This window comes from Furipterus horrens, unplaced genomic scaffold (assembly GCF_987537825.1).
Source record: "Furipterus horrens unplaced genomic scaffold, mFurHor1.1.pri manual_scaffold_4, whole genome shotgun sequence".
Lineage (NCBI taxonomy): Eukaryota > Metazoa > Chordata > Mammalia > Chiroptera > Furipteridae > Furipterus > Furipterus horrens.
In genome coordinates, this window is record NW_028327174.1 from 120,928,721 (window position 1) to 120,955,816 (window position 27,096).

General features: G+C 41.5%; 1 protein-coding gene across 1 annotated transcript in view; it reads left to right on the forward strand.

Moving 5' to 3' along the window:
* The window catches only part of FAM120A (family with sequence similarity 120 member A), a 129,009-nt gene that overhangs the window by 69,229 nt on the left and 32,684 nt on the right, over window positions 1–27,096 (forward strand). The window contains exons 6-10 of the mRNA XM_090274005.1: window positions 3,132–3,229; window positions 3,490–3,770; window positions 14,263–14,350; window positions 15,963–16,190; window positions 19,321–19,495. Of these exons, the coding sequence (XP_090130131.1) occupies window positions 3,132–3,229; window positions 3,490–3,770; window positions 14,263–14,350; window positions 15,963–16,190; window positions 19,321–19,495 (870 nt within the window). The remainder of the gene's footprint in view (window positions 1–3,131; window positions 3,230–3,489; window positions 3,771–14,262; window positions 14,351–15,962; window positions 16,191–19,320; window positions 19,496–27,096) is intronic.

The following is a 27,096-nucleotide window of genomic DNA, read 5'->3' on the forward strand; positions in this document are numbered from 1 at the left end:
CTCAGCTGGAACACCATCCCCAGTTGGTGCGTACGGGAGGCAACCAATTGCTGCTTTGCTCTCACATCGATGTTTCTCTCCTTTCTCTCTCAAATCAATAAACATATCTTCATGTGAAGATTCATAAAATTTTTTAAAAATCAGCCAAGTAGAGTCAGACCCAAACCCCAAGCCAATTCAGCTCCTTCTCTTGTGTTCAAGCATAACTTTAATCTGTCTGGAAATTTCTCTGGGGTTTCCTTTCACTTTCTATCTCGGAGAACCCAAGAACCCCAATGCCAGTAACAATACAATTTTATGTGTGCCTTCTACAGAATACTGATGTTGAGTAAATACATTTGACCTCTGCATGTAAGTGGACCCACGCAGTTCAAGCCTGTGTTCAAGGATCAACTGTAAATCTATTTCAACATGGTTAATGTAGTTGGAAAATTATGCATTGTTTTTTTGCAAGCATGGAGAACTAGGGTTGGTTGGTAGGGAATATATTGATTTATTTAATCTTTGAATTTTCAAAGCTATATATATTTTTTCAGTAACACTTGAAAATCACACATTGGTACCCATCTGCATTATAGAATTTTTAAAAATTATTATTTTGTTACTATTTGTTTAATGTAACATCTCTGTAGTAATATGCCCAGTAATAGATGAATATTTGTCTTCAGGCCATGTACTTTTATAACAAAAGCCTGCCTCTCTAGTGTTTGTAAAAGGAGGAGAACAAGAAACTGGTTGTGTTAATCTCTCCTCTGTAAGTTGGTGTCAATTCTAAGAAAGATACCATTTGTCGTTTAGAAGACAGATCATGACTGGTTAGCTGCACAAGGGCTTTGAGAACGAGAACTGATACAAGAAGACATGAAGTATGCAGAGACAGGCCCTGACTTATTAGGAATTTCTGCATCTTTCAGAGAAATGTAGACAAATTTAATTCACTAGTTGGACTACATTATGATAGAATAGTAACTAGCTCTCTGGATTCTCAAAGGTTTATTTGAAGTCAGTGATTGCAGTATGATTTTTAAAAATGTTCTTTCCTTGGAAATTCCGCTTTTAAGTTTTAATGCAGTTTGAGGGTTTTGGTTTTAAGGAAAGTTTGTGCTTTTGGGGAAGTTTGTAGAATATAATGGTAAAAAATAGAGGGAAACAAAAATGCTCATCTTCATTTGAATGCCTATGCTGCATTCAGCATTTCATTTTTATTACTCAGAAGTTAAGTGTGGTAGGTCAGCTATAAGAGATTGCAAGCTAGACTTTTCACAGTGATTTAAATAGCAGTATTAGAGCTGGAATGAATTTCATGATATTCTTTGCCCCCAAATCTCACCGTGATTCAGAATTATCTGAGAAGGGACTTTTAACAGTTATACAGTCTTGTATTTTATTCGGAGTTTTAGATCTTTAGAGACTTACTGTTTAATTAGGAATGTCTCATGTATGTGTGTGTGATGCAAGTGTGAATTTATGCTGAACATGGGTGTTTGTGGGTACATGCATGTGCTATAAGCCCCACATGTTGACATGCCAACATAATCTCCAGCTACTGTCCCACAGGCATCTCTGGTGGGAAGTGAAAGTTGGGTTGAGCTTTCTCTTCCTATTAGCTGGGGTCACAGAGACTAGGGCATCCCTGAGCTTAATTGTGGGGCCCAGGGAGATGAGATCTCCCAAGGGCTTGTGGTTTCCGAGGCTCATGTGTCCTCGTGGATGGGAAGAAGTGAGCACTGGCTTGAGCCCCAGCTCTCTTGGACAGGATGTGCCTTCCTGAGCTCCACCAGGACTGGATTGGCTCAGTGAGCCAAGTTAGGCATCAGTGGAAGTTTTCTTTCAGAGGATGAAAGGGAGGATTTGGGGTTCTTTTTTATTATATTTAAATTTAGTGAGTTAATTTATTTTGGCAAGTTGGTGGGGTGGGTTGTGTGTTTTTTGCCTGGTACTGTTCAGATTCCAAGGTCAGAGAAATATTCTTCCTGGTAAAGGACATTGGTGTTCAGGTGTCTTTAGGTTTGGTTTTGTTCTGTTTTACAAAAAGCCTTAAGGAAGGTTGTGTAGCTCTGAGGGCTCCAGTGGAGTCTCTTATGTGTTCTCTCACAGTGTGTGTTTTCTTTGTATCTCAGATTCCTGGTGCCCCTAGGCCTATCCTTATGGTACCTTCTAGGGACCCCATACCTAGTCGTTCAGTAAGTGAATGAAGACCTGAGGAATCTCCTTCCTATTTTATTGTATTGGTAAAAATTAATTCCTGATATTTTGAAGTGGTTTTGATATCAAGCCACAATCATTCCTTGTCACCAAATATCTGGGTGCGGATCACTCTGCTTACTTGACTTATGCGGCCGACTGCACCCACCCAGCCACCTCTCCTCAGACCCACAGGGAGATTGAGAGTTGTGGACGTGGAGGTATCCGAATTGCTGGCCAAGTTGACTGCTTTGTTATTGCATCTTAAAGCTGACATGGGACCCAGTCCAGACGTTATGTGTGCAGCCACTTCTCATGGCTTCTAGCTTTACTGTGACAGCATGAGAGTGATGAGCAAATGCTAGCATACATCAGAACAGGCTTATAAAGTCATGTTCTGAGAGAACATAGAGTCCTACATTACTGATCCTGTAAAGCATGTTAAAATGTGTCACTTGATCCTGGTTTTGTTAACAGTGAAAAATAAACCTAAAGTATAGGCAGCAGTAACCACATTTCACTTCTTATGTTTAAAAGCTTGCTAGTAGCTAAGAATCTAGTTTGAGGTTATATGGAGAAATTCTGTTGCTTCACAAATGGAAGGGGAAGTGAGCGGAGACCAGGTGGTAAGAACGCCTGTCTTTAGTTAAAGACAGACAATCTAGGCATTCAAGGAAACAAACAAAAGCAAAACACTCTCAGAAGTTAACTGAAAATCCTTGTAAGTTAAAATTTTAGCCCCAGAGTATAAAATTAATCGTTAATTATAAAGTACTTTTTAACGTTAAACATGATTTTCCAAAGGTTTCTGAGAAGTCTAACCACTGGTGTGTTGGCACCTGAGAGGTACAGGACAGATGGAACACATGCTGGCCACCACGATGTCATGGGGAAGTGTTTTCTGCTCACAGTTGTTTTATTGTTTTCTCTCTCTATTGATGAAACAGCCAGATCAAATCCGTTTGGAATGCCTGGGATAGTGCCACCGTATGTACCCCCCCAGATGCTCAACATTCCACAGACCTCTCTGCAAGCCAAGCCCGTGGTAAGGCCTTTCCTTTCCTTTGCAGCTGGTCTGCCCTGCCTTGGGGGACAGCTGGCCTTAACAGCTGCATATGCATGAAATCTTAATGAACACTAAAATAATGTCTTAAGCTCTTGAATTGATAGGTGAAGCAGATGCCAGTGTTTGTTGAATTAAAACTCAGCCAAGACCAAGAGTGCTAATGGGAGCCAGGTCGTGTAGGCAGCTTGTGTGTGTGTGACTTGTGCCCTGCGCCCTCTGCCCTCTGTCCTCTGTTTCAGGCTCCGCAGGGGCCCAGTCCAGGTGCTCCGGGTCAGGGTCCACACCCATACAGCCTCACTGAGCCGGCCCTCACTTTGGAAACAAGCGGAAAGAATCTGACTGAGCAGAACAACTACAGTAACATTCCTCATGAAGGAAAACATACTCCACTGTATGAAAGGTCCTCCCCAATCAACCCAGCTCCAAGCAGCAGCCCCAATCACGTGGACTCAGCATACTTTCCTGGTTCTTCTACGTCATCATCTTCAGACAATGATGAAGGCAGTGGAGGAGCTTCAAAGTAAGTGGTGGATTTCTTATATAGCTTGTTTGGGGAAGCCACCTGCTGCTGGCCGGCCTGTGGCACCGAGTGTCGTGCTCAGAGATGCGGTTTGTTGCAGGTAGGTGAAGGCCACTTTGTGCCAGGACTGGGGCTCCTCAGGCAGGAGGAGAGAGGCAGTTAGACATTTCCACAGGGCTTCCCAGGCTGAAAGTCTGCTCTGCCAGTCTGTGACCTTGGCCCATTCCTCTGCTGGAGTGGAGTTCTAGGAAAATTGGCCTATGTGATCACCAAACATGGCGAAGTTGCCTGGTCAAGTGCTGCTAACCTTTACTCTCTCTCTGTGATTTCTGTTGCTGTTTTTTTAATCCCGGAAAGCATTTTAGGTTAAGACATCTGTGGCTTTTTAGTCTCTTAGCTCCTGGACCAATGGAAACTCTGAATTTCCTTTCCTTTTTTTTTTTTTTAACTTCTGAGTTTAACAGCTCAAGGACTATTCTTAAGTTACACTGTTCACCCTACCAAAACCCTAGAAAGCTGCCAGACCCAGGCTGGAGTTCTCCCAGAGAGGAGTATTTTAAATGTGTGCCATTAAAGTAAGTGGATTTTCAAGTACATAATTTGTTATAATCTGATCGAGGAATTCTTAAATGCACAGTCCTCCTTCTCCCTTTGAAATCCCTTATTGTCTAAGAAATCTGGTGTAAATAAAAGAAAAAAGGAAAAGAAAGAGTCTTTACTTTGTATCCGCATCTCCTTTTCTTAGGTTTGAACTCTATGGGGTAGATGGCCAGAGCTAGTTAGTACTACATTGATTTTTTTTATAAGAAATCTGGGACAGTTTCCATTCTTTCTGCAAGTTCTTACTGGGTGTGTCACCTGACACAAGGTTTCCTCTTTTATCTTCTTTTTCTCCATATGTAAAATGTGCACTAATGTTTGCTGTCCTCAAGTGGCAGTTACCAAGGAGTTAGCTGTCATCCAGAGATTGTGCATTTTCTGGAACAGAGAAGCATAAAATCCATAAACTCTTACTCACTGTATGTACAATCCTAAAATCCTAAAATGAAGTGAAAAGTCATAATATAACATTCAAACTTTTAAATTAACCTTTTGGAAAGAAAACATATTTAAGACCTACTGACCTGAGAATTTCTGGGCTGGGGTTCATATTCTTTCTAGAGTGTCAAACACAGGTAGACAAGAAGCAGAAGTAGGTGCTCTGTGGCTCAGAGTCTGTGGTGATGAGTGTAGAAGCCAGCAGAGGCCTGGGATAGGGAGTTTTGGTGACAACCTTGTTCCTTCAGGTAGGGATTCAGAAATAATGCAAGTTGCCAACCTAATGTGGCAAACTGCCCAATTAGGATGTTAGTTGAACTTGGGGTGCGTAAGATTGCTTGAGAACTCCTCCCTTCTCTGGTGCAGATTCAGCTCCACCCTGTTCCGGAAGGTTCTGGTCTTCCCTGGAACTGCCTTCCTCTCCCACTTCTGAGCTCTGTCACTCACTTGTCCATACTCACTGCATATTCTGGAGGAGCTTCTGGGAGATAGACTTGGTGTAGGGCCGGGGGGGATGTCTTGCCCTCCTTGTGATACAAAATGTGGTGAAGCAGGTGGAGCACATCCACAACTAGGAATCAAAAGATTGGATCAAGTTATATGGCTTAGAGCTGTCTTAATTTCTTTGACTCTGCTTCTCCATTTATTTTAACAAATGAGAAACAGAACAGTTAAAATTGAGAGAAAGGAGGGAGGAAAGAGGAAATAGGGTCATAAACCCTACCCAGAGTAGTACCTGGTATTAGCCCTGATCACAGGTGTCCTTTGCTTGTGGCAGGATGCCAAGAGAAGGGTGGTGTTCTTGATTTCAGGGTGAGGATTCTAGTCCATTGAATGAGTTGTGTATGCGCACTTGAGGCCATGCATTGGATAAAGGGTCAGTCTCTCTAGTTCAAATTCCGGTGACAGGTAAGTCAGGTTTGGATGTGAATTAGGACCCCTAGACCTACAGCGTGCTTTGAGGGTGGTCTTGGAAAGAAATCACCCATCCATTCAGCCAAGCAGCATTTGAGCACTTGTGTATACCAGTGAGCATGGTGGTGGGCAGTATAGACAAGGTGTGGTACAGGCAGTCTGCAAAGACGTGAACAGTGATGAGTATATGAAGAAAGCACCAGATAAGAGGGACTGGAGGTGGGAGCACCTCCCTCAGAGGCGAGATTTGAGCTTTGGCAGCAATGAAAGACCGGAACAGATATGGGGTGGAAGGGGTAGCCTGACCAGTGAGGTAGAGGCTGTTTAGTGAGGAGTCTGATCTCTGTTCTCAGTGTAACGTGAAACATCCACAGTGTTTGCTTAGAATGGCCAATCTTGGCGTCATTGTCCTCGGGATGGACAGGTATCTGGGTGGCCGGGCCATTTAACTGGGAAATTACTCCACATTCGACTCCAGTACCTCTCGTAACAGCTTCTGCAGATTGACTATAGAAATGTTTGTAATTGTTGTACTTATGACCTTGACTTGTGCAACAGCAGCGAAGGGAGTCTGCCACCACCCAGCTGAGTGTGTCCCTCTGCCACTTTATCACCCTTCATCACTCTTCCCTGTTTGGTTCCCTCAGACATTTGCACTTCTTCCACTGTGTTTTCCATGGGTGGGTGAATGATACCAGAATGTGGAGAATCCACAAAATAAGTGACACTGTTTCCCCAACAAAAATCAGTGATTTTTCTTAAAGCATAGTACTGATGGGTGATGGGACTGTTATAGAATAAAAGAGAATTGTCCCCCTCCCCACCAAAAAAGCTTCCTACAAGTTAAAAAGCTAAGTGTTTTGAATGGCAAAGAATATAAACATGCAGTTCACAGAGGAAATACAGATGGTCAGTACAATATGAAAGGATGTTCTCATTCATGAAGAAAATCAAAGGAATGCAACTTAAAACATAAGGTACCTGTTTTTAACCTAGGAAATTGGCAAACATTTGTTTTTAAAGATAATAATTTCAGTGGGGGAAATGGGTTGAGTTGGTGGGACATGAGGTCTTGACTCTCTCTTGGCAGTTCCTTGGCATTTGTGGTATCTGAGAGCCCTGACACTCCTCCCAGACCATTAGCACTCTTTGAGCTCAAAGGTGGATGTAGGGGTGCATTGCAGCCATGTTGATAAGAGCAGAAACATGCCCCAACTCCAAAGAATGTTTTCATGTGAAAAGAAGTTCATGCAGAGGTATCTTGTGGAGCAGCTGGGTCTAAAAGTGCCTCCTGACTGGTCTTTGGGTTCAGACAGTGGCACCTTTACTATGTATGTATACAAATGCAAGTACACAAGTATGTGTGTGTGTGCTAGCCAGGTCCTGTCCTGTATCTCTGCCCCTTTTGTTAATACCTAACCCAGGATTTTAGCCTCTTCAGCTGGGAGTGTTCAGATGTCCTTACCACCATGCTGCTGGAATGGACATGCTGGATTGTTACTATCTTGAAGTATACACATGTCCTTGGACAGTTTGCAGGTCTGTGCTGGACAAGGAGTCTTGGGCTGTGAGACGTCCCCTGGACACAGTTGGGTGAGTTGGGTGGCCCACCAGGACTGAGATGGAGCTGCATGGGTGCTGCTGGAGCTATCCTGAGTGTCTCTTCACTTCTGCAGAATTGCAGCCTCCTGCTGTCACAGTGGCTCTGTGTCTGTTAGAGGACTGTGAGGGTGCCTGGGCAGTTATTCCAGACCTATGACCATTATTTTGAAGCAAATAAGAAGGAAGTGCTTCTTTCTAACTATGTATTTTTTTCTTCTGTTCTTTTTCCTAGAGTATAATCAACATACACTTCTTGCTGTATTTTTGGCAGTGTTCTTGTTTTTCTTCTCTTTCTGGCCTTTGTCAAATCTTTGTAATCCTCTTTTGGTTGAATTAAGAATTACAGTTGAGCCCTGGCTGGTGTGGTTCAGTGGACGAGGGCAGGCCTGGGAACAAAAGTGTCAGCAGTTTGATGCCTGGTCAGGCCACGCCTGGGTTGCAGGCCAGGTCCCTAGTTGGGGGCGTGTGAGAGGCAACAGATCATGTATCTCTAGCACACATGTTTCTCTCCCTTTCTTCCTCTCTCTAAAAAGTAAATAAATAAAATCTTTAAAAAAAAGAATTACAATTGAATCTTTGTGGAGATGTTTATTTTATTGGCTTTTAGAGTCATTCATTTTTAGAGTATGAATCTGATCTGAGTTGCTAATTTGAAGATTTTAGTTCTTCGTTTGATCTTTTAAAACTGTTTTTGAAAGGTTGATGAATATTCAAACATCTTATTTTGCTGCTTAACTAACATAGTTTTTATAATAATGGGATCTTAGGAACAGCGACTTGCGTTTTTCTGCCTTTTTCATACTCTACTATGTAAGCACGTATTCTGATTTGTGTATAAATGTAACTATGTACACTAAATATCACTTCAGTGTTTTTGCATATCATTATTGACATTTCTAAATGGATATTTAAAAGTCCTACTAGGAAACAAGACAGGCTTAAATTTTCTCCACTTTGTTGACCTAATTTGTATAGAGTTGTTTCATTTTCTTTTACAGTTACATACACATTGATTTTAAGGTGTTGTGTCAAGGTGGCATTCTTGGTATAAGCTTTGTAGGTCCCCACATGACTTCTGTAGGACTAGGTCTAGGATTTAACCATCACTGCCAGTGTCCAAAGGACTGTAGACCTGCTCTGTCAGGGCCCAGTCCTCCTGATGTGTCCTGGCTGGTCCTGCCAGGTCCTCCTGCCACTTGTTCTGTGTGACCTGGAGGTCACTGGGTTGTTTGTGAGTTAAATCAGCTGATGAATAACCACACTAAGTGATAGCTATTACTATTATTTAAAAAATAACTGGGTGCAATAAAAAGCCAGAACATTTTTTTAAGTAGCACTTGTTATTTATTTTAGTTTTTAAAAAATTTTTCATTTACAGTTGACATGCTAATATTAGTTTCAGGTGTACAACATAGTGATTAGGCATGTAATTTTTGAAGTGATCACCCTGATGAGTCTAGTACCCATCTGACACCATACATAGTTGTTATAATATTGATTAATATGAAATACCCAAAGAATTTTATTCAGTGCCTTTGGTCTGGAGTCCCAGGAAATAAGCTTCTAATGCATCTTTTTTCCTTCAGGTGGTGTGTTTTTTTTCTACTTTTGAGTCCTCTCAGGTTCCCATTCCAGAGAAACCATGTTATTCACAAAGAATTTTATTTTACCTTTACCCAATTCCAGACAGTCTAAATAAGCTGTAGGTTTTTTCATTCAGATTGTTATACTATTGTGCCAGACAAATACTGACTTTACATTTTATTTTGGCTTTTTTTTTTTTTTAAGATTTAAAAAAATTTATTTTTAGAGAGAGGGGAAGGGACGGAGAAAGAAACTGAGAGAAACATCAATATGTGATTGCCTCTAGCTCACCCCCAACTGAGGACCTGGCCCACAAACCCAGGCATGTGCCCTGACTGGGAATCGAACCAGCGACCCGTTGGTTTGCAGGCCTGTGCTCAGTCTACAGAGCCACACCAACCAGGGCTATAGTTTGACTTTTTGACACAGGCAAGATTTCTAACATCTCATAAAAATGAATCTAAATTACTTGTATGTGTTAGCAAAAATTAGTAATCCTTTGTGCCTGTATGTGTTCTAGCTGTCCACTGACCCATGTGGACACTTTATTTTCATTTCATTTGATTCAATCAGGTGTCTCTGAACCCTCCCTGGTGGGCAAGAAAGGGATGCATCCATGGCCTGCATTGCATAAGGAGTCCTGACAAGCCCTGTCTGCTATGTAGGAAATCATTCAGAACCAGGACTTTCTCTGTCCTGACTTTTTGTGTAAAAACCTCAATGTGTGACATTAGCTTAATTCAGATCCTAAGGAGGCTATACCTACACAGGAGCTGAGATTTTTATGCTCTGTAGTAGGAGCCACTGGACTCCTCTGTCAGAACCCTGGTGGGGGTAAGGGGACTGAATGAGAACAGCTGTTGGGGAGCAGACAGAAAGGAAAATGTATGCAAAGTTGTTGAAAGTTATCTTCACTCAATTTGATCATATCTGTTACCTTACACACATAGTAGATATTGCTGCTGTGGATTTGATCTTTTACCAGTCTTTTATGTGTTTTTCTTCTGATTTTATTTGCCTTCTCTCTTTCTTTCCTATTGACAAGTAAGTCAGCTGTGGTTAGTGCTATCTTCCTTTTCTGCACTATCAAAGCAAAACACACTTACGGCAGTAGAGACAGGAATGAGAAATCACTGCAATAGGTCAGACACTTTTACAGTCGGTATATATTCACACCAGTCCATTTCCATCCTGGCATCACCAACTTGCTGACTAGAAACATGTGCAGGAAAGAGAATCCAGTGGTTAGGACAGTTTCCTGTCTTCAACCAGCTTTAGTGCAGAACAAGCCCAAGTGCCCTGGAGTGAGATGAAGCCTTGCAGTTTGTCTCTGAGAGTCCACAGATTCCAGTGGTGTGGTGCTGGCCTTTCTGCTGCCACTGTTCCTGGACTGTGAGAATCATTTTCTGTTGATTGCCTGTTGTATTAAGTGTGTCTGTGTAAAACCCACGCTGAGGCTGGCTTTGTTTGAAACAGCATGTGATAATGTCTGGAGTGGTGGGTCGGGGTCTGAATCGAGTCACTGTTGCTATAGATGTGAAAGGGTTTCTTCTCTCTGAGCCTAGATTTTGTCAGCAGAGTTATGCCTTGGGGTACACAGGAGAATTCAACAGAGAGTTCATGATGGCTTCCTGCCTGGGCCACCCAGCCAGCCCCAGGGCATTGGCCAATGAAATAGCATGTCTATGTATAAGTGGTTTCAGGTGTGATTGTGAGGTCTGAGTAGTCATGTAGAATGAATTGTATGTAGAAATATTTCAAAATCTCTAATTCATTTGTTCTTCAAGGCAAGGCATTTGTTGTCATTCAAAATTTTGTTTTCTTAAGTTGTGAAGTAATCCAGCTATCTATTGAAATATTCTGGATTAAAAACATTGACTATTCTTAAGATGCTTTTGAGGCAGAATCTTAGATTTTATAGTATGGTTATTAGGTCATGTGAGCATCTTGATTATGACAATATTTTATTTTTAGCTTATAATCTATATAGAACAAAACTAAGTTATAAATATAAGTCCTATGTGATCTTAGGTGGGACAAGCTTTCTACTTTAGTAGCAAGTCCTCCTCACACTGTTATCTGTGCTTGCTGATCGAAGTGGGGCCAATCACTAGAGTTATTACACTTGGGGGCTGCAGATTTAATGAGTGTTCCTTTGTTGCAATTTATGTAACATAAAAGAGATGCCTTCTTTGCCATGTATCTTTAGAGTATGGTTATATGGTTTACTTATATAGTAGTTGGATACATGCTCGATGGTGGCTATAAGGTCTTATATTCACAGAGTTTGTAATTAGTTATTAAAACAGACATTAATTACAAATAGTGATGAAGTGATACGTGCCATGAAGGGAACAGCAATGAGAATAGCAGGGAGGGGGCAGGTGTGGTCAGGGAAGCCTGCACCAAGATGACATGGTAGCCAAGGACCTTCAAGATTAGGTGTTATATATAGACTTCAGTCCACCATGAAGAAGGAGGGGTGGTAATTCAACAGAGTTGAAGATACTTATAATCCTCATACCTGACCAAGAGTTTGCATCCAGAACATATAATGACTTCCTATAAATCTGTAAGAAGTATCAGGTAGAAAATGTGCAGAATATTTGAACAGGCGTGCCACAAAAGATGTCACCCATGGGGAGGTGCTTATCTTTATTGCTATCAGAGAAGTGCATGTCAGACCTGTTGAGGTTCAATGCCTTCCCTCTCAAAGGCTAACATGAGAGTGACTGAAAGTACTAAGTGTTTCAAGGAGGGGGCCTGGGGTCTCCTGCAGGACTGGACGATAGACCCAGCTGTGGGGTTCTCCTGTGACGGGATGCATACAGTGATGAGTCTGAACCAGCGTTGTGGGCGAAAACCACTGCATATGAGAAGTACATAATTACACTATTCCATTTATATGGCGATCAAAACCAGATAAAGGCATCTTTGCTGTCAGAAGTCAGAATGACCATTGTCCTTGAAGAAGGAAGTCACTGCAGAGGATCCAGGAGGGGCTGCATCCCTGCTTGCTTATGTGGCATATTCAGTTCCTGGGCACTTACTAAGTTGTTCACTTGTGACTAGGACTTAAATCTTTAAAATTATAAGTAATAGATGTTATGTCTGTTTCTTTATAAAGTTTATAAGTATCCAAGTAATTCTAAAATTTCACTGAATAAGTGTTACTCACCTTTTTATGAAAAAGTACATTAGCTGTATTTATATCACACTCTAGATCATTTCAGAGCTGGCTAGCCTTTCATCTTTATTTCTTGGAATACTTAACTCTGGTCAAGTGTGTGTGTGACAAGGTTGTCCACCCTCTGTTTCCCTGTTTCACAGGTCATGGCACACTTAAATCACATACTGGGTTTATTGATTCATGTCCTGACTGGTATGTGATTAGTGAATAATTGACTAAGATTAATTTCCTGCACCTTTTACCTCCTGCACCCCCGAACCCCAACCTCGCATCCCCCCACCAATAGTAGCCACCCTTCTCTAATTTATTTATTTGTTTGTTTGTTTGTTTCCTCACCTGAGGACATGCTAATCGATTTTAGAGAGAGGGAAAGGTAGGGAGAGAGGAGAGAAGCATCGAGCAGTTGTCTGCTGTATAAGCCTCTAGCAGGTGGCCGAACCTGCAAACTGGGCATGTACTCTGACTTGGGAATTGAACCACAGTTTTTCATTTCATGGGACAGTGCTTCAACTAACTGAGCCATGAGCCACACTGGCCAGGGCTCTTCTCTGATTTTAAACTGGACCGATCACTTTGCTCTTGTAATACTTGCATTTATTTTGATCCTTCCTTCTCATCACTAGTGTTTCCTCTAGTTTTGTAAAATTGTAGCCTGAATTTGCACACATGAATAGTAAACTTGGACAGTTTACTTGGACAGTGGTTTCTCAGTCTTCATTGAAGACTGGGAGCCTGGACATGGGGTAGTTGGGCAGCTGGGCTGCACCTGTTTCATGTGGAGGCCTCTCCTGTGTCTTATCCTGGTGTCCCCATCCTATGACGGGGATCAAGGAGCTAGTACAAGGCTCTCAGGTATCACAAAGTGGGGCACAATTCTTGGTTTAAGATGGGACAGGCTTCTTATTCCTCTTTTTAGTGGCCTTTTTAAATTTTTTTCCTTTTGATAATAGAACTAAAGTGAAGTCAGTTGGAAGATAGGAGAATTAGTGAGTCTTAAATCTCTCCATCTGTCACATGGGTCAGTTAGAAAGGTGAGCCAGTGAAAAGCTCTCTATGCTGGCATGCCTGTATCCAGCACTGATTTTGGAAGATACTTTTGGCTTAGAGCCTTGCAAGGGAGGGACAAGTGATGAGTGGGTACTTGGGGCTGTCCTGGCTGTCCCCATGGAGACATTATACTCTTCTCTGCTGGGGGTTGCAGCTCAGGCTCCTCTAGGGTCTCTGCTCCCTCCAGGATGAAGCTTTTTACACAGCTTGCTCACATGAATAAACTTTCTCTTATGTTGTGGCCTATAACAAGCAAATGAATAAAGACTTTATAAAATAATAACATTTATACCACATTCACCACATTCTTTTCTGTTCCATTTTAGTGTTTAAAAATGCTGGTTAAACCCACTTAATTTTTTCCTAATGGGTCACAATCCACAGTTTAAAAAAAAATGCTGATTGAAATACCTCATTCTGGCATTTTAGATGCGCAATACTCTTCCCCATCTCTTTTCCTTACCCTATTTTTTTCTATTTTGCCAAATAAGGTTATTTCCCAAATAAGATTCTATTAACTCCCTGTTCTCTGAGCTCACAAACCTCTCTCTCCTTGGGCCTGGAAGGTGCCTTCCACCCCTGACCCAGCCTTTGTGTCACCTAATTCTTCGTGTCTGCCCCTACCCCCATGATCCTCCCCATGAGTAGACTAGAACTTCCTGTGTTGCCACTTGGTATAGAATACCTTACATGTATTTATAAATTATGAGTAATGTGATTCAGACAATATTTAACATTCTACTGCCTGATAATTGTCAATCAAATGTGATTGAAAAAATAAATCTTGTTTCTCCTGGACAACTGAGCTCCTTAAAGGACATTTGTGTCTTCTATACCTCATGGTGCTCGTTTATCCTAGACCATCTTTAAGATGAGTGGTCAGCATGGGCTAGGCGGTCAATCTTTTCTCTTCCTCAGTGAGTCGTTATCACCTAACCATTGAAAGTAGGCAGAAAGTACTCCTGTGTAGGGTTCTCTCTGGAAATGGTTTGTTTGGGGAGGCAAGATAAGTAAAGTACAAGGTATCCTTGAGTCTATAACACAGGCCCTTCTTATCGTTGTGTGTGTGTGGGAAATGGTTGACACAAACAATAATCATGTGCATTTTATGTTTAGCCATATCAGTGGGAACAAAATTGCCTGGGAGAAGACAGGAAGCCACTCGGAGCCTCAAGTGCGGGGAGACCCAGGAGACCAAACAAAGGTAGTAGGTCTACGCTTTTTATTCTCTCAATTCCTGGCTCTTTCAGCATGTGGTGTTAGGGATTGTTTGAAAGTAAAATGCTCTCCCTCTTTTTAAGCATGTTGTGAATAATACAGACATTGCCAGGGAGTGAAGTAATCACAGTCATGGGTGGTCAGGGAAAGGAGGGATCCCAGGGCTGTACCACATGCTTGCTCTCTTTGCACAGGGCAAGGTGGAGGCCTGGTGGAAATCCAACCCTGTCTGCTGGCTGTGTAGTCTGGTCAAGCATTTAGAGCCTTCCAGAGCCCTCTGTCTTGTCAGGTCTTTGTGGGGTGTATATAGTAAAAATGAAATAAATCACATTCCATTTCTGCTTTTACCTGTTAATAGTGATCTAAGCCACATCTATCCCTACAGGTGATCACTTAGATGACAGGGTCTCTGACTGGAAGAAGCTTGTTTATATACAAGGTGACAAAATATCAGAAATCAACTTAAAACTCTGAAATGCTGTCATTGTCAAATGATTATCCTATAAGTAAGCTTCATGGATGCCTACTGTTTGCAAAGCACCTTCCAGTGATTTATGTATACATTCTGTAAAATGGGGAATATCGAAAACACTCTTGAATTTTTCATGAGTTTCTTAAGACTAGTTTTGGCACCTTGTAATTTAAGGAGTAAATTAAGCACTTAATTACATACCATTGTAAAGAATACATATATTTTTTCATAATGGAAAAATGTACATCTAGGGTGACACAAAATGAAACTATTATTTCCAACATTTATTGTGAGAAAGATAAAAATAGTTTATTTTACAAATGATAATTGCTCTTGGTAAAAAATTCAGACTTTGCTAAAGTTCATGAAGAGAAGACTAAAGAGTCCCCTCTGCCTTTCTTTCCCTTAGTCCTACTGCCTTGATGTTATCCACTCTTATTCCTATTTATGTTCCTTATTTTGGCAGTTGATTGTTACAGAATTTCTATGTCAGTATATATAGATATGATGCATCATTTTTAATGGAATTAGCTTGTTGTTTTGCTTTAATTTTTCATAAACAGCTTTCCTGTGTGTAATTAATTTGGGGCTTTATAATGACCAAAGAGAATGCCTGAGTTTGGGCTTTTGTTTGTCCTTCAGAAACCAGCTGTGATGATGAAGAGCAGACCTGAGTCAGGCTGAGATCTGAGTCCTAGTTCCACAAGTTACTGGACATATAACCATGGACAAATGACATGCCCTCTCTGAGCATTAGTTTACTCATCTGTAGAGAGGACCATGCCTGCTTGGTGTTAGGCAGGGTCTCCAAGGAAAGTGTAAACACAGGGATTGGACACATGGGGTTAGCACTCCCAGAAAGCCACTGTCAACCCACAGGGGTCCCAAGGGAGGAGCCGTGGGTGGGAACACCCAGCAGAAGCTACAAGTCCTGCAGGCTCCCATTCCCCAACACAAGCAGGTGGGTACCCACTGACCTCTCCCTCTTTCTAAGCAGGTGTGGGTCAGTGCTCCCTTGTCCTCAGCAGTGAAGATGTTCGTTGTGTCTTTCTAGATGGGACTCTGTTGTGGGCGGACAGACAGCATGACATGAACCTGTTTTCCCCTCTCACTCATTGCTCTGTAGGCAGAAGGTTCATCCATTGCCTCTTCAGGCAGCCAGCTTGTTGAAGGAAAGGGAAGCCAGATCGGCACTGTCCAGCCAATTCCGTGCCTCCTGTCCATGCCTACTAGGAACCACATGGACATCACCACCCCACCTCTGCCCCCTGTTGCTCCTGAGGTGCTGAGAGTAGCCGAGCACCGTCACAAGAAGGGGCTAATGTACCCATACATCTTCCACGTTCTGACAAAGGTATGTGCAGTGGTCACTCCCAGGGTATGGCTACTTGCTGTGGGATCTGTTTTTCTATCTTATTAATTATTTGAAACTAAGTTCATTTTCCCCTTTCTAAACTTGGAGAAAAATGATTAAAATTTATACTTGTAAATACAGTAAAAGAACTTGGGAAAAGTCTCATTTTCATCTTAACGTAGTATCAAATATACTTTAAACTTCTAATTAATGCTACAGCACATTATTTCCTGATTTATAATTTTATTCTCTTTCTAATTTCAAAATTTCCTACACCACATTTGTGACATAATGTCAAGTTTAATTCCGATGTCACATATGGTTATCTGTCCCAGAAATACCCCCTTGTTCCTCTGCCTCATTGAGTACAATTTTTATAGCACTTAAGGCAAAAAATGGAATACAAGAGTTGTAACATACCATAGTCAGAAAACGCAATTTGTCTTTTTAAACAGTATAATAATTCCACATTGTTGGTCTTATTAAATGTATGCTTAATAGTTTTACAGTGGGGCATTAATTGGTTTTGAATCTTGGTGTCTTGATGGATCTATATGTATTTAAATTTCTTCGGTAATTTGTAGTCTTTATCTTGGTATTTATTATCACAGACATTTTAACAAGTTGCCTTGGTGACCAGATTTCTCATGCAGAATTGGTTTGTTAGTATATATATTTTTAGTATGTTTTCATCAGCATCTATACCACTATATATAATCAGACTTTTCTTCTTTCTGTTTTCTGCAATCCATCTGTGGTTTGTAAAATGGAGGCAATTAATGCAAAAGTTACTCCTGTTCCACAGCACCCCCACCCCCACCCCAGCGGGACTGCAACCGTTAGCTAACCCGAGCATTGCTTACTTTTGTAAATTAAAAGACATGAAGAATATTTAGACCAGTACTACTTACTCAGCTCATTTAATTTATTTTTAAATTGTAATCGCCTCCAACTTTCGTCTATTATTTGATACAGGTATGCATGTATGGTATCACTTTTGAAATTACGATTGTAAGGCAAACATTTTATTTTTCAGGTTCAACATAAATTGTAAGGGTAAGTGAAAAGTTACTGTTGCTGGAAAAGGATTTTGCTAAGTTTAAAGGCACCAAGGTTTTTGGAAGATGGCGCCCTATCCGCATGGGGTGTTTGGGATGTAAAGACCCTGGGTCCCCACTATTTCTGCCTTGCCATGCTGGTGGGTATGACTGGGCAGTCTGTTTGATCAGTATGAGTGTGCAAACTGCTTGTCCTCTTCATTACTTACAGATTTCAAGGGTAAATTTTGATAAAATGACTGTGGTTAAGAAAAGTAAACTTGACTTATTTCATATTTTAAAATGTCACCTAAAATTTTTCAGTGTATTAGGGAAAAGATCAGACTTGTAAGACCCGCTGCTTCCTGTGCTAAGCACCTCTTATTATATCAAATTGTCCACGCTGAGACTTTTGCCCTGAAGTGAAGCTTCATAGGAATGTAGAGAGTTAGAGTTATCAAATCCTCATCATATCAGAAGGGAGAAGATCAATTTTGAAATTAAATTTGTGTGAAAGAAGCAGCAAAATGTTATGAAATTACTATTAAAAGCGTATATACGAGGTCTGTCCAGAAGGTATCCAGCCATGTAATATGAAAAATAGAGCCATTTATTGAAGAAGATAGAAGAAACATTGTACATATGACACCTCAGTCCTCTTCAAAGTAGGGCACCTTGGAACTTCACACAGTTCTCCCCTTTCCCATCAGCTGCCCTGTTGTATTTTCCTGAGTCTCATTGACAGTCTGAAATCTCTTCCCTTTCATAATGACTTTAGTTTTGGGAAAAGCCAGAAGTCGCAGGGCGTCAAATCTGGGCTTTAGGGGGACTGAATCGCCTGGGTGATTTGATGTTTTACCAAAAAACTCTACATGAGACGTGTTGCCTGTGTGGGTGTGTTGTCGTAATGAAGTTGCCAATCACCAGTTGCCTATAGGTGCAGCTTTCTGAATCACCCAAATGGTTTCAATGGAGGTATGTTCAAGCTTAATGCCAGATTTGATGCAGATTTGTTCCTCTACTCGCTTAGTCATTTTGAATGTGTTGGCCACACAGTACACATTCTCATTCAATGGTATGTACCGCCCCCACTGACTAGTACAATGAAGTCGTTGTTTATGCATATTCCAGTTCACTCTCCTTGGCTGCGAGGTTACGTTAATGTCACACAAACTGTCTCGTTATATTAACAATGGCTGGACTTTCTCCGGACAGATCTTGTATGAATAAACTTAATAGACATTGAGGGTCATAAATATATTTTTATGTTACAAATATATATAAGTAAAATTTCTTCTAAAATCTCTTGAGATGTGCCTTAATGCCATAAATTATCCAAGACTGGACCAGAATTTTTGCAGTTGGTCACAGTAGTCACTTGTCCCCTGGAGGCATGGTTCTGTACCATAAGGAAGTCCCTGCCATGCTGGCCTCGGACAATGAACAGAACAGGGCTCCCTTCTTTGTCTGTCCCTAGCAGCTATCATGCCCTCTCATTCAGTAGATACATCTTTCGAGTACCTGCTGCATTAGGGTAGAGGCTTGATACATGCCAAAAACTTGACAATTAAATAACACTTAAGAGAATTCTCTTAGCTAAATTATTTTGTACATGGTAATTTTTTATGGAAGAGCTTGGTAAAGAAAAAAATGACCATTTTATATTCAGAATACTAGTGTCTTAGATTTCATATAGGTCATTAAAAGTTATGAATTGCATTACATATGACCATCTGGACTCATAAATAAAAATTTCAAGTTCTTAGCATTTTCTATTCTATTTGTTATCTGATGTTATCTGTCCAGGTTGTTTCAAAGATTTTGGGATCATCTATGTGGCTTTCTTTTGTTCTTGGTTCCAGATTGAAAATAAAACCTTTTATATTTTATTTTGACTCTTTGAGCATATGTTTTGAGTACAACCTACTAAACAAACTCTCTCTAAAAACATCTTGATGTAGGCAAGTTGTTAAGTGATTTGGGAGAGAATTGCAATGTCATTAATCTGGAGATAATACAGTATATTTCTTTGAGTTTATTGTAAATTCACCATGAAAAATGTGCAATATTATTCTGCTTTCTTCCATGCAAAGGGTGAAATCAAAATTGCTGTTTCTATTGAAGATGAAGCCAGCAAAGACCTGCCTCCCGCCGCCCTGCTCTATAGGCCAGTTCGTCAGTATGTTTACGGAGTCCTGTTTAGCTTGGCAGAAAGCAGAAAGAAAACTGAGAGACTTGCTTTTAGAAAGAACAGACTTCCACCAGAATGTATGTACTGTAAAATCCATTGTTTGTTTTCCTCGGTTCCTCATAACTCTTGTACATTTTCTAAAGCCTTAGGAGAATCATGACTGAGATCAATCACCCTGAGTGCCCCCATGTAAAGAAGGGGGCTTTGTCTGGGCTCTTAGGGAAGGAGGACAGCGATGGATGGGTTTCTTTCCCTCAGTAACACCCCAGTAATGGTGATTATTCAGTAAAATGATAAAACCACAGATTTACCCTTTAAACTGATCTGCAAATAGTCCTGACAGTCGCTGTCCTGCTGTGGTTAGTATGTCCCCAGGCAGTATCTGCTCTCCAGAAGTCAGTGTTCCTGGGAGGTTCCACCAGCTGTCTGCTCACCGCCTCTGTGTGGCTGATGTGTTGCTGCATATAACTTGAAGCCAAAAGGGCACGTGTGTGTAATGGTTTCCCTCAGAGATCCCAGCCAGTTGTTTCTGAGGGTGAAGGGGGAAGTGAAAAGACAAAAAGTATTGTTTCAAATGTTGGCAGACATTGAGGTCAAATCAGTTTCTGTCTTCTAGTAAGCCAGTGTAATATTTTGGGGAAACTGTGCCTTTCTATTTTAGGTAAGTTTATCTACTGATGTAGGGAGTACAAAAGTCACTGTATAATTAGTAGGAAATATAGAAAAATTCCCCAAAACCTAGTCTGAAATAAGAATGTTATGAACCATGGACGTTGTAGATTACTATCTCATCCTCTTAACTAAGGATATGTAGGGACAGGTCACGTACACAGGTTAAGTCAGTACAGGCCTAGGAGACAGGTGAAGGTGATCATCTTAGGGACAGATGTATGAGTGGGACTTACCGTTGGAATTCTAAACCACAGAGATTCTAGTGATGCTGAAAACTCAGTTTGATAGATTCTGAAATTTTCTGTTTCTGATGCAATAACAAAATTATGATTTTATAAGCCTTTAAAATGAAGCATTTGTCTGTCACTGAGAGTGGTGCTGAGCTGTTTGAGTTCCTGTAGCTGCAGAAGGTGATGCTGACCCCAAAGGGCCTCCTGTAACTCATGCTTTTGCTGCCTAGACCGGAGCCGGAGACTCTGCCTGAACACTGAGTTTTGTCAGTGAGCACTCTTTCTAGAGGCCTGGTATGTTCCTGATGTGCATATTCTCACTGTTTTCTCACATCGTGCAATTCATTTGCTCAGAAAATAAGTACCTTTCTGACTTTGCAGAGGGTTGGTCAGTTTTTGGTGCTGACCCACCCAGGCCACCTTGGTTTCACAGCTCTGAGCCCCGCTTTGGTTCTCTGCTAGCCCTGAGTGGCCAAGCCCTGTGGTCCCCTAGGTTCTCTGCTGGGCCTAAAATGCATGTGCTGCATGTCCTGTGCAGCCCCCTTCCTGCCGTGTCCTGAGCACCATACCACCATTTTGGCTTTAATGGTGAAAGACTATTCTTTTTTTAAATTTGTGTGTTCCAGAAACATAGTTCTTTATGCAGCACACTCCTCAGGAACTTTCAGTGATCACAACCTGGGGTCCCTTGGATGAATCCCAGGATGACTCCTCTTAGCAATGTTCACAGCAGTCTGCAATTTTAAAATGCTGTGGAATGTACAGCTAGCAACATGCAGTATGCTCAGTCTCACCTTGGCAGTTATTTTGTAGCTGCTGGTGCAGGTGTGCTGCTAGCCTGGGAGAAACTGTCCTGTTAGCATGCAGTAGGGGAAGCATAGGGCAGGGGTGGGTATTCACTGAATGGACTGCCATCCTCTGAGCATGAACAGGAAAGAGGCAGGGTGTGGTGAAGGGCTGAGTGCAGACCACGTAGCAGGCCCAGCACTGTCTCACAGAAATGCCAGGTCAGCTTTGCTGGTGGCAGGCCAACTCTAGCTGGGGCTGAAGGGCATGGGAGTGGAAAGAAGGGAGAAGGATGTTATGGTCAAGATTACTGAGACAGGCTCTGTGAGGTTCTGGGTCACGTGGGAGAGGCATAGGAGAATATAAAGGAAAGGGAAAGGAAGGCGTACTGGTATTCCTCATTAGACCGGCTGTGGTGAGTGGAAGAGGCCTTAGTTTCAGAGAGAACTTGGTAGGTGTCACTCTTCCTTTTCCTTCCTGCTTCCATGTCCCACCCCACTCTGATTTGTTTTTAAGCTTAGCAGGTGGAGTTATAGGCTGTGTTACTTTTGGCCAGTGAGAAGTATTAAGTGAAGAAAGGCAGATGAATTTATCAGAGAGAATAGAAATCTGGAGAAGGACTGGTGTTAGAGTTAGGTGGGAGGGAAGGAGGGTGGGGTGGAGTCTACTCAGACCACCTTTACTGTGCAGGTAAGAACTAGAATGAAGATACGTCATGTCTGGTTTGGTTTAGAAAAGGGAGGCAGCTGTTCCAACGAGAAGAGACTGGACCAAGGGGTGACATTGGAATAGGGTACTCCTTCCTCATGGAGAAAGACCAAGACTACAACTGGCCAAGTTAGTTTAACACTTAATACTTTTTAAATAGCAAGTAGGATATATGTCTGATACTACTGTGTATTCCTCTCTTAGAGGAGTATTCAGCCAGCAATAAAAAAGTGAATAAATTAACTGATGAAGATGCAAGACTGGTTGGAATGGAGACCCAAAGTGTAGGGTATAGAGAATGACGCTCATGTGTGTGAGTGCACATAGTCACTGCTGTTCTGCGAGATGTCATCACTCAGCACTCTGCAGCCTTTTCTGCTTAGGTGGCTTGTGAATGTAGGTTTTGACTTTTCTGTAGGGTAAGGAGGAGCCATTGAAAGTTGGATAAGAATGATATTTCTGTTCAGAAAATGGGTTGGGTAGGGACTGTGGCTGAACTGAAGCAGAGATAAAGACCTTGAAATGGGAAAGGAAGAGTGGTTCAGATGCCCATTGCCTAGACAAAGCTGAATTAACCCCTGGAACTTAAACGTTTTCTGAAAAAATGTAGTATGAAATTGCTGTTACAAATAAAAGTTTACTTCTTGATAGATGTGTAAATTTGACCTTTGAATTTGCAGGTTGAGAGAGCTTAGTTAGCTCTGTAATTTTGGTGGATTGAGATAGTCATAAGTGGCTTTAGAATCTTGGTGTTCTGGTGGAGCTGGTAAAAGTGAACGTTTTTCATGTATTGGTTGTTAATAAGGTAGAAACAGCCTGCAGAAAAGGCTTGCATGTCCGTTGATGATCTCACCAACAGGAAAGCCAAGTCTCCACAGGGTTGACCTTTGTCTTCGGAATCTTCAAAACTCTCAACTTGCCCAGACCAGACCTGTGCACTGTGAGACCTCACGTCCTCATTAGTAGTGCATTAAGATTAGTTTGTAGGACCCTTCACTAGATTCCAGCTGACTCTAAACACTGATTCTGAAGGTGCCATGGCTTTAGGTGTGCATGCCTGAAATATCTTAAGTGACTGCACATTTTATGTTCTTAAGGGGGAAGTGCTGTTGCTTCGTAACGCTCTGGATAAGATGAGAAAATGGCAATGTCTCGTCATGCTGAAAAGAGGTTGACCTTGAACAGTTTCTTGGGAGTTCGGTTGACAAGAAACAGTTGAACTCGTGTTTTACCTATGGCCATTCTTAGGCTGTGTATAGATGAAGTCAGTGGCATAGATTCATAAGCCACTTGAAAGTACACCATGTAGGTCTTGGGACAGATTTGTTCCTCAGATACCTGCTAGCTTTGCTGTCCAGTTTCGTGGTCTGGTAACCAAAACCACCCTTGTGGGTTCCAGTGAATTTTCCTGCTCAGGTGAGTGATGTAGCCACTTTTGCATATGAGGGTTTTCATCTAACACAGCTTCAGAATGCTGTGTATGCAGGTGCATGTTCCTGGTGAGGTCACTGTGACATTCAGGAGTTTCCTAAGATGGCTTTATTATCAGCAAGAACTAGTCAAAGGGTATGTTGAGTCTGAAGGGTTAAAATATTTAACTCTCACTAGATTTAGTACGTGTATCCATTATGGTATATTGATCATAATCTATAATGACTTTTTGTGTGACTTACCAGTATTTCATTTTAAAGTCATTATATGGTTAAAGTAAAATATCTATAATGAGGTCCTTAAAAAAATAGTAGCCTTTGAAAATTATATCGAAGTACATGCTGGCAGTTTATTTTCTATTGCTATCTGTCCATCCCAAGGTTCTATGATTTTGCTTTTAAGAAATACTTCAGAATATGTGTTTGTGATGGCAGTATACTACTGAAGTCACTGTTTTGGAATTCCATGTCCCACCATGGGGCCAATAGAAGACTGCTGACCCCGCTCAAGCATATTTGCCCAGATGTGCTGGGTGGCAGCAGTGGCAGCTGCTTTGGGAGGAGGTGAGACCAAGGTGCTGTCTCCATAGTTGCTAGAATAAAGGCTGCATCTGGAGACAGGCACCTGGTTTCAGCCAACCTTGGCCTGGAAGCCTTCATGTGTGAAGTCCAGACATGGTAGCTGCTTCTAAGACATGCTCCTGCCCTGGAAGTGGCTCTGGACTTGGCCGCCTCAGTGGATCTTTTCCCTGGGGGTACCGCCTAGCCACTAGGCACTGAGGTTCCCTCATGTGCTCCCCAGGGATGAATGGGTGGGATAAGAAGAAAGGGTCTCAGGTTCTAAAAAGACAGCAGGACAATGATTTGCCTCACCTATAGTTAAAGAATTAAAAATCCAGGAAGCAAATCTCAGTGATTTGCACATTTTAAAATTATTGTCCGCTTAATAAAACTGGCCCTTTTTTCTATAGTGAGTCACCTCACTACCTCGAAATTAAGTAAATAAAAGAAACAGGCTTATAGACAGTAGATGGACATAAATTATAAGCATATGAGGTGAATTTATAGGAATAGGAAGCAAGTTTATATACTGTGAGTACTATTTTTATCGTTTTTCTATATTTATTCTCTACTTTTTAAGCTATCAAGAAAAGCCAAAAGGAACATTGATTTTTCCTAGTCCAATTTGCTTTGACCATTTTGTTTGTGTCAAATAATTGGAACTGCTTTTTAAAAAATAACTAAATTTGTTCACTGTGTAATATATATTTCAAAATAGAATACTTTAACATGGCCAATACTAGTGTGCTGCTTTATTTAATATGTATGAAAATTGGTAATCATAAACATTTTCCCCATGATTTTATGAAGATGCTTATATATATTAATCTGAATTTCTTTATTCTACAAAGCTTTCTAGGAGTAGCATTAGCCAATTGCCTCTTCCTCTCAGAACTTTGAACAGCTGAGCTCCAGAGACATAGGAAGGCGACCTGGCTCAGAGGGCACGCTTGGACTAATATTTACATCATAGGTCCTCAAACTTGAGTTTATACTATACTACACTAGGAATGCTGTTAATGGGGAAAGTGAAGAGTAGAATAACATTTATTATATATCTAGAACACCTTCCCTGTACCCTATGGCCTTCTGAACATGTGTATTTTTGTGGACAGAAGGCTGCCCCCAGCTTAAGACATGAAAAGGTTTAAGGGAAGAATTCAGTCTTTACCTCTGAGAGCCATGGAGGGTGTGCACACAGGTGTGTTGTCAGCATAAGGAAATGTAGAAGCCAGCTGTAATCCCCACCTGCGCACAGACTCCTAGGAACTTAACCGGCAGTTTTCCCTTTACAAGGACAAAAGATGCTGAGCCGTCATTGCAGCGGTGTTGCGGTTTCTCTGTTTCTGTTCTGATATGAAGGAACTGGAGTCTTGTTTTTGTTTCTTTGTGTGAGGTGGCTTTTTTTTCTACAACCCCAGGAAAGTTCAGCAAGTGAAAGACTTAATTCCTCCCCAGATACAAACATGCATATGCAGACACACCGATGTGTGCACATACTCACACTTACGTGTGCACACATGCACAGACAGACCAAAGGTCCAGTCCGCCGCAGTATCTTCTTCCTTTTCCTCTGACTCGTAACCACTCTGTGTGCATGTCACAGCTGTCACTCCTTAGCCCCCAGCAGGCACTGGTGTTGCTCACACTGTGGCACTGAGTTTAGAGACATACTTCATCATGTGGCACTATAGGGAGACGCTGCCAGTCAGCTGGAATTGGCTAACAAAATGAAACATGTTCATTATTTCTGGTCTGGGATGGATCCCAAAATCAGCATCATAATAGATTTCCAAGGTAGAAGATGATTGATGTCTGGTGGTAAACATTGGGTTTTTACTGAGCACATAAGTATAATAGTGTTTTTTGTACTGAAAAGGAAGTACATTATAAATTTAGCCCTGGTAGCAAGAAGACTATTGTCCAGCACTTGTTGCCAAGGTAAGGAAGACATCTAACATTGCTTTTTAGAAACACCTTTTATCTTGGAATAGTCAGTAGGAAAGACAAGGTGAATGTTTGTTGGTGACACACAAGATTTTTCATGGCCAGAAGATGGATCAGCCAACTATTCTGCTTTAACAAGGCAGCATGAACCTGCCTTTCTAAAGTGGTGCCATCACAGAGATGATTTCACACCACATTGCTCTTGGCTGAGGCCCAAATGTTCTTAAAATATGCTAAGGATGTTCTTAAAATCCAGTTGCCTCATTTGATCTGGATAATTCCTGCATAACCAGTGGTTTTTTGCACAAAGGATAACAGTCCCAATGACTTGGTGTTAGCTGGCTCCTTCGCATCTGCTTGTTCCTATGAGCTGCATCCCAGAGATCAAGCCTTCCCTCCTGAACAGCAGTTACTCAGAAAGCAGCCAGGAGTCAGAGGGGAGAGGAGCGCTGTGTGTGCACCAGCCACCCCATGATGGGGAGCTTGTAAGCAGAGGGCGCCACATGTCGACCCAAAAATGGGATTTCCCTTGGAATTCATTAATCTATGAAACACTGATCTTCAATTAGTTAATCTAATGTAATGAGTTCGTTGTAACCACATAACAAGGGTGTAAGGTTAATATGCCTTTTTTGTTTCTTCATCTGGGTTGGGTTGCACAGTGAGTTGTCAGCCCTTTTATTATTCCTGGTTCTAGGACTGAGGGTGGTGTGGCGGGGAGACTGGTGACGGACCCAGGCCTCAGAATTTAAGGAAACCCCCATTCTCACATGGGCACATGGGAGATGGTGCCTCAGCCCTGGGTACTTTACTGGCCTCACCCACATTTCAGCCCTGTCAGGTACAATAGTAGGTACTCAATAAATATCCATTAGGTAATTAGCCAAAGGTTCCACAACTATTAAATGTGGAAGATCTCCAAATGTTCAGTTGTTTAGAAACAGATACACACAATAATAAAATAAAAATAAAGCAAGCCAGGAAGAGCTTTGCTTTTGGAACAAAGCTTTGTGTTACTGCACATTTATTTTTTCTGATAAAGACATGTGCAAGGGGGGGGGACCCAAAAAAACCTGGACTTTATTTACAAAAAATTATGTATTTATTCTCACATGTTTAAACTTCAGTTACCTCCAAAGTACTCTCCATTTGATACAATACACCTATCAAGACATTTTTTTTCCACTGCTCAAAATGCTTTTTGAACTCCTCAATTTTGATGCCTATTAGTGCTTCTGCCATTTTTTGTTTCACCTGTTCCATTCAGCACAGCGCGGGGTGCCGGGAGTTGTGCTGGTAAATCACCTGTCATGAAATGGGCAAATGCGTTGAAAGAGTCTTCAG